Consider the following 6,856-nt stretch of genomic DNA (forward strand, 5'->3'; position numbering starts at 1 on the left):
TACAGTCCAGGCCAGATGCCGCAGTAGCTGATGTGGCGCTTGTGTCTGGAGCGATATGTTCGAGGCTTGGAGGTTTTTGAGATCTACATGAGTCTCGTTAGGTAGATTTAGAGTAGTTTAGTTAAGTTTTTGTATACATTTGAAGTAAAATTTGATGTAATATGTTAGAATTATGCTTTGAATCATTTGAAAATCTGGATACCAGAGAAAGATTTAGGGGCTAGCGTTTGGTGGGTGGGCCTTGGCGGGTGTCAGCGCCTGAGCGGATACACCCAAACGTGTCAGCCGACAGACGGGGTTATCTGCTTGAGGAAGGGCTACCGTTGAAGATGCTCCTAGTTACTTCATGAATGTAGCCAATGTTACTAGAAATTTAAACATATGGACGAGTGAGCTATGACAAAGACGAGAGGGATAATACTGGCCATGGAGCCGAACACATGCTGCAGGTGTAATGTTGATGTCCAAATGAAGCAAATCTATCATGCAGTTGATGTTTAAACCATCACTATTTTCTAGTGGCTAAACTATCAAGAGGCTCTAGTGTTTGCATGATCCATAAACTAGGCAGTTGTTTGTTACGATGTCTATGAAATTAATAACCACCTAAAAGGCTGTTCTGTGACAAGGAAAAGCAGGATGAAATTAGCCTTAGAATTCAGGAAGAACTGTAGCAAATGTACTACGCTTAAACTACCTCCAATTGTTGGTGCCTAAAATAACAGGGTACTGTCTGTTGGAAAGAGTATTGCAGTTGGCGATGGATCTCTCAACCAAGTAGAACTACGGGAAAGGTGAGCAATGAAAAAGAGAAGCAGAGGAAAGATAGCCACATGTAATCTTTGAATCGTCTGGATGTTTCACCAAACCTGGGAAGAAGGTACATGGTTCTCAACGTTCCCTGCCTTCTATTTTTTCAGCAAAGTTACCAGACTATGGCCCGGGTGAAGGACAAAAAGGAAACAATTCCGTATTGACATGTGAAATTACCACCCAGTTAATAGTTTTGAGACGTCCAAAAGGTGGCAACATTAAAGTATAAAGAGTGAATTCCGTTTTTTACCCTCTAGCTGTACATTTACGACACATATTACCCCATTTAATGAAACTTTTATCGAAATATCATATTTTGATGACTTTTAACACCGTATTTCTTTAGATTTATACTTTTCTTGTTTATGTTAGATAGGATCGGTATGTTGCATTAATGATTCGTAGAAAAATATGTAAAGAGCAGAGGACATCGTTGACGATCATATCCAGACTTCTCTTGTCCATCTGTTTCATTCCTCATCGTCGTTCATATAATTTTGGACTCTGGACGTCACCACACACCTTGTCTGATGGACACGCATCAGAAAACAAGTGTCCAAAGCTTCCAAAAAAAGTATTATAGACGAATTTTCACTCGATGGGGTAATTAGTGTCACAAATGTATAATTACAGGGTAAAAAACGGAATTCACTCAAGTATAAATGACAGAGATTGTTCTACCGCGGCCACGTGTATGTCTATCTGAGATGGTAGAAATGCTCAATTATGGGAATCTCCATGGCTAAATGGCCTTCAACCCAAAGAAATCGCGCCTAAGATCTTCAAGATATCCAGAAAAGAAGGCATGCATGCTTGGTTAATCCTTGACTCATATTTTGAAGATATGGGCTCCGCCGAAATGCAATTTTTTTGCTTGGTTAATCCTCCAATATCAAGACGGTGAATGGAAGAGGTTATAACCGGAAGGCCGTCACCTATTTGTTTTTTGATGATGCTTGTCTCATAAAAAATTTGGAATCAAAATATGAATTTTCTTTTACAACACTGTAGCCCCGACCTCAATTGTCGCTGAGGAGGCTTGTCTCTGGGGTTTTGCGGGGGCCAAGCATTTGATTGTTGTTATGTTACAAGAGTAGGCCTTTTTATTTTGCTGCATTGCGGCTTACATATAAACCTTCGTCTTAATCAATGAAAATGGCAAGTCTTTTCTGTTGTTTCAAAAAAAGTGTAAAGTGAAATTAGCTATTTTACTTGTACGTGGTTACTAGGCCCAGGAACTACCTCATGTTCATAAAATTGTTTTATCAATAAACACACCAGATTATATATCCTTCGACGAGTTACCCAAAGGGCTATGAGTGACAAGGAGTAATAGGGGGAAAACAGCCACGAAACTACAGGACCAATGCACCATGCATCTGCATGCTCAAACGACTCACACTTTCGATTCCCTAAATGCCAAAGCCATGAGCCATCATTTTAATAAGATTCAGATGAAGCTTTCGTGCAGCTACCATTGAAGCCCATATCCCACCAAACGATCTAAGGACACGGCACCTCAAACACTTCCACGACTTGGCTGCCGGATATTCGCCTTATAATAGACCCCCCACCCCCCAGACACACATTCCAAAACCCTCCAGCAAAACAAGCATTAGCTTCTCATCTAGCCACCATTATTCTTGACTAGAGTTCTCACAATGCTGAGCACCACGGCACACCACAGCAGCAGGCAGACGCATGCTTTCGACAAGAGCCCAAGCCGCAGCCGCCACGGCTCGGCCACGAAGAACGGCAGCATAGACAGGAAGCTGCAGCTGCAGGCGATGAGCCACGCGAGCAAGTACCTGCAGAGGATGCTTGTATGCCCGCCGGGGCTGGGCGGCGGCGTCCGGCGGAGCGGCTCCGGCCTCTCGCTATCGTCGCTGTCCTTGTCGCAGAACTCGAGCGACTCGTCGCTGAGCAGCTCCAACTCCAGCAGCTGGGAGCCGAAGGTGCCGCTGATCTACGGCGGCACTTTCAGCCCGTGGGGTGACGTGCTCGTGTCCCTGGAGAGGAGGAAGGGAGACGACTGCGACTACGACGACAAGGTGAGCGGCCGTGATGCGGAGGACGAGGAGGATTTTGATTGTAGTGAGCCCGGGGGCTTGCACAGATGCAGCTGGATCACCAAGAACAGTGGTGAGGATTGACAAATGCTTACTTACTTACTTGCTAGTAACATTTTTCCCTGTCAATAAAGTATACTGCTAATATTTGTTTTCATGCATATAATATATATTTTCCGCTATGGAAGACTCTAAGAAACCATAGTCAAAGGAAAGAATATTTCTTTACGTGCAAGAACAACAGTTTCTTGTAAGGGGGAGCAGAGAATATCAGAAAAGTGAATGGTGAAAAGTACAATTTAGTTAATTAGCTTTGCACCAACTTATTTGTACATTAACCCTGTCAAAAAACTTATTAGTGCAACAAGGTTGGCAGAAAGATCAAATCAAGAAGGGAAGAAGTTTGGATAGCAAATGGGGTCAGCCTTTTCCTTCAAGGGATGGCGAAGTCCACATCACTAACTGATGAAACTCTTGATTTGACCAAATTAATATATGTCCTGAGCCTGGCTTTGCTGTTGGCTTGAAAACAAAATTCAGTTGATAAGTTCACCAGAAAGGGACTCCTCTCCAGTTCCTTGTAGTCTGCCGAGCAAACTAAAACCAACCAGCTGAAAACAAAAAGGACAAGATATACGTACTTCATTCTTTTGACTAAACGGAGGATAAAATTTAGACCCGCAAACTGATTACTCTCCTAAAATCCATCGTGCAGATGAGGCGTATGTCCAGTTCCACGACGAATCCTGGGGCGTTCCAGTGTACAGCGACGAGTACGACTCTGCCACATTTCCTCCCATTTTGTGTGTGTGCTTGTAGCATGCAAAAGTTCATCTTGACAAAACATAGTTATAAAAAGAACCATTTCGTTTACAAGTATATTCTGTTTTATTCTGCAGCCGCCTGTTCGAGCTGCTCACCCTGTCAGGGATGCTCATAGACCACAACTGGACAGAGATACTCAAGAGGAGGGACATGTACATGTAGGTGCTTCATCTCTCCCAACATTTGGGCAACAGCTGCCACTTTCCCCGTGAACCATGAATGGATATGAAAAATTGTGGAAAAATTGTTGATTACAGGGAAGCATTCGCGGGCTTCGATCCCAATCTGGTGGCGAAGCTGAATGAGGACGACATCGCCGTGATCAGCGCCAACAAGGAGCTCAAGCTAGCGGACTGCAGGGTGCGGTGCATCGTGGAGAACGCCAAGTGCATAAGAAAGGTGATTGCACCAACATGTTTAGCGAAATTCATCTAATAAAGATATTACAAGGGCGAGAAAAGTTTGCCATGAAACGGGGGAATGATGGCATGCATGGAGATGCTATATATGGACGTGTCGCGTAAACTTAACAAATTTGGATAAATGTGTAAAGCATTGCATACAAAACTTATGGCCATTGCATTTGATTTGCATGTGCAGGTGGCCAAGGAGTTTGGGTCTTTCAGTGGGTACATCTGGGGGCACATGAACCACCGGCCTATGGTGGGTAAATACAAGCACCACAAGTACATCCCGCTCCGAACGCCCAAATCGGAGGGGGTGAGCAAGGACCTAATCCGACGGGGTTTCCGGCTCGTCGGCCCTGTCATTGTCTACTCCTTCATGCAAGCCTCTGGCATGGTCATCGATCACCTCGTCGGCTGCTTTCGGTTCTCTGAGTGTGTCCGCCTTGCTGAGCGGTCTTGGGGTATCACAAATGTCGCCACGTAGATGCCCAAGCACTCCAGTATCGTCTTGCTTGACATTCCAATGTTTGCTTAATTAACCCTTTTCCCCAAACTACGCAAGAGTTGTGTATCCTTTGTTTTTTTTTTTTTTGATTAGTAATGTATGGGTTGGAAATTATGTGAAGTAGGCTACTAAGTTATGTTTTCCTTCGACTTGTGGTAGTGTGACAGGCATGTAAATTGCTATAATTAAGTTTTTTTTCTGAACAAGTTAAGAATATCTCTTTTGTTTGGGCCTAAGGTTTTTTATTTGAGAAAAGTTTGGGCCTAAGTAAGGCCATGTATGATTAAGCATCTCTTTTGTTTGGGCCTAAGTAAGGCCACATATGAGTAACTAGCCCACAAATCCAGTCGAACAAAATGTCCATGATTTTCATACCTCCAAGCCGCACGTCCTATTTGGCGCGTATGTTGTCAAAAATAGTGACCAAGCGTGTACCCCACATCGCTGTTGTGTACGCTTAGGCTGGCCCACCTATATCCTTACCAATTTTGAGAAGGTTCAAGCCGCCTTTTCAATTTATTTAGTTTTTCTTTCATTTTTCTCTGCTTTTTTTTCATGCTCATTCATTATTCAATTTTCATTTTATTATTTTATTTCATGTTTATTTACTTTTTCTTCTTATTTTCTTCTTTACTTTTATTTTCTCTTTTTTCTTTCTTATTCTTATTTTTCCGAACATCTTTCAAGTCCATGAATGATTTATGAAATCATTAGCCCTTTCTGAAATGATAAAAAATATATATGCGGAAAATTATTTTTCACTCATGAATATTTCTTTAAAATTGTGAAAAAAATCAGTTTGACTACAATTGTTTTATAAATTTTGTGAACATTTTTCGTATTCATGAACATTGTTTTGGAACTAATTATTAATTTTTCAATCAACTTGTTTTGTGAAATTTGGGGAACAATTAAATTCATGAACATTTTTTGAAATGCATGAAAATTTATGTATATATTTTTAATCAATGAAATTTCTTGCAATTGATGAACTTTTTATTAAACTTTTGGAACATTTTATATATCCACAAATTTTGTTTAATTTTTTTTAGATTTTTCAGGAACATTTTGTGAATTTGCAAACATTTTTTCAAATTTACAAACATTTTTTGAAAATCAGGAATATTTTTAATTCCCCAAACATTTTTCAAAATTGTGAACATTATTTGAATATGCAAACATTTTCAAACCATGAACATAGTTTGAGTCCACGAACATATTTCCAAAATTGTGAACATATTTGAAGTCACAAGAATTTTGTGACTCTCTCAAATTATTTTTTTACTAAAATCACATTTTTTCTTAACCCGAGTTATTTTTTTTAAAAAAACTAGGGGCTTCCTGCCCCGCACATGGGCGGGCCAAAAAGGCTGCGGGTGGGAGTGGTCGGTGCGTGTCAGCTGGTTTCCCTGCGTGCACCACACCAAATAGAAGCTCCCCATTGTGGGAGTGGTGGGAGGACGTGTCTAAGGATGTACTCGTTCAAAGGGCCAACACTTTGGTTGAGCGAGTTTATGTATGGAATCGGAGTGTTCCATTTCAAAAAAGAAGGTTAAATTACCATCAAATTACCAATAAAATATATGCAAACACACTAATAAATATTATTCTGATTTAGAAATGTGTCGACATGGCGGTATGTGGTAATCATTCATATAGCGACAAATACCGACTCTCTCCCACTTGTTTCCTTCTCGATAATAATCATATCTTTCTAAGATCTAGATATACCTTCTACTCCCTCCGTCCGGAAATACTTGTCCTAGAAATGGATATAATGGATGTATCTATAACTAAAATAAGTCTAGATACATTCATCTCTAGGACAAGTATTTCCGGACGGAGGGAGTATAACATTAAGGGAAGTAGTAACTAGTGAATGCGCTCCCCCTTCGTTTTTATAAATCTTGACGTTGGACCGGAGCCACATCTGATTCCGAAACTAGTTCATTATACAATGAAATCCAGCGAGCGCATGATAACTCAAAATATTTTAGATATCCCACTAGCTAGCAATGCGCGGTTCCAGCAAGGAGACCAAGGATTGAATCCTAGACTCACTTTTTTTCTTCATTTTGAAAAGATGGCAAGTTTTCTAGAAAAACTTTACATGGGAGCTTATATTTTTGAACTATGCGAGTATGTCACATGCATGACAATTTAATTTTTTTCCTTTTTTACATGATATTCTGTATTATGAATATATGATATTTTTATATTTAAAAGATGGCAATTTT

General features: G+C 40.6%; 1 protein-coding gene across 1 annotated transcript; it reads left to right on the top strand.

Annotated features, from left to right (window-relative positions):
* The first annotated feature begins 2,389 nt into the window (after positions 1 to 2,389).
* Positions 2,390 to 4,825, top strand: LOC123440557 (DNA-3-methyladenine glycosylase). The gene is made up of 5 exons (XM_045117121.1): positions 2,390 to 2,955; positions 3,598 to 3,655; positions 3,782 to 3,865; positions 3,965 to 4,106; positions 4,308 to 4,825. Exons 1-5 carry the CDS (start codon positions 2,475 to 2,477, stop codon positions 4,596 to 4,598), a joined length of 1,056 nt encoding a protein of 351 aa, XP_044973056.1. The 5' UTR covers positions 2,390 to 2,474; the 3' UTR covers positions 4,599 to 4,825.
* Positions 4,826 to 6,856: the final 2,031 nt, after the last annotated feature.

This window comes from Hordeum vulgare, chromosome 3H (genome assembly GCF_904849725.1).
Source record: "Hordeum vulgare subsp. vulgare chromosome 3H, MorexV3_pseudomolecules_assembly, whole genome shotgun sequence".
Lineage (NCBI taxonomy): Eukaryota > Viridiplantae > Streptophyta > Magnoliopsida > Poales > Poaceae > Hordeum > Hordeum vulgare.

What these genes read in the sequence shown, in the direction of transcription:
- LOC123440557 (XM_045117121.1), top strand. Translation starts at nt 2,475, where the DNA reads ATGCTGAGCACCACGGCACACCACAGCAGCAGGCAGACGCATGCTTTC. An exon ending in CTGGATCACCAAGAACAGTG is followed by an intron (nt 2,956 to 3,597) that starts GTGAGGATTGAC and finishes TCCATCGTGCAG; the next exon opens with ATGAGGCGTATGTCCAGTTC. An exon ending in GTTCCAGTGTACAGCGACGA is followed by an intron (nt 3,656 to 3,781) that starts GTACGACTCTGC and finishes TTTATTCTGCAG; the next exon opens with CCGCCTGTTCGAGCTGCTCA.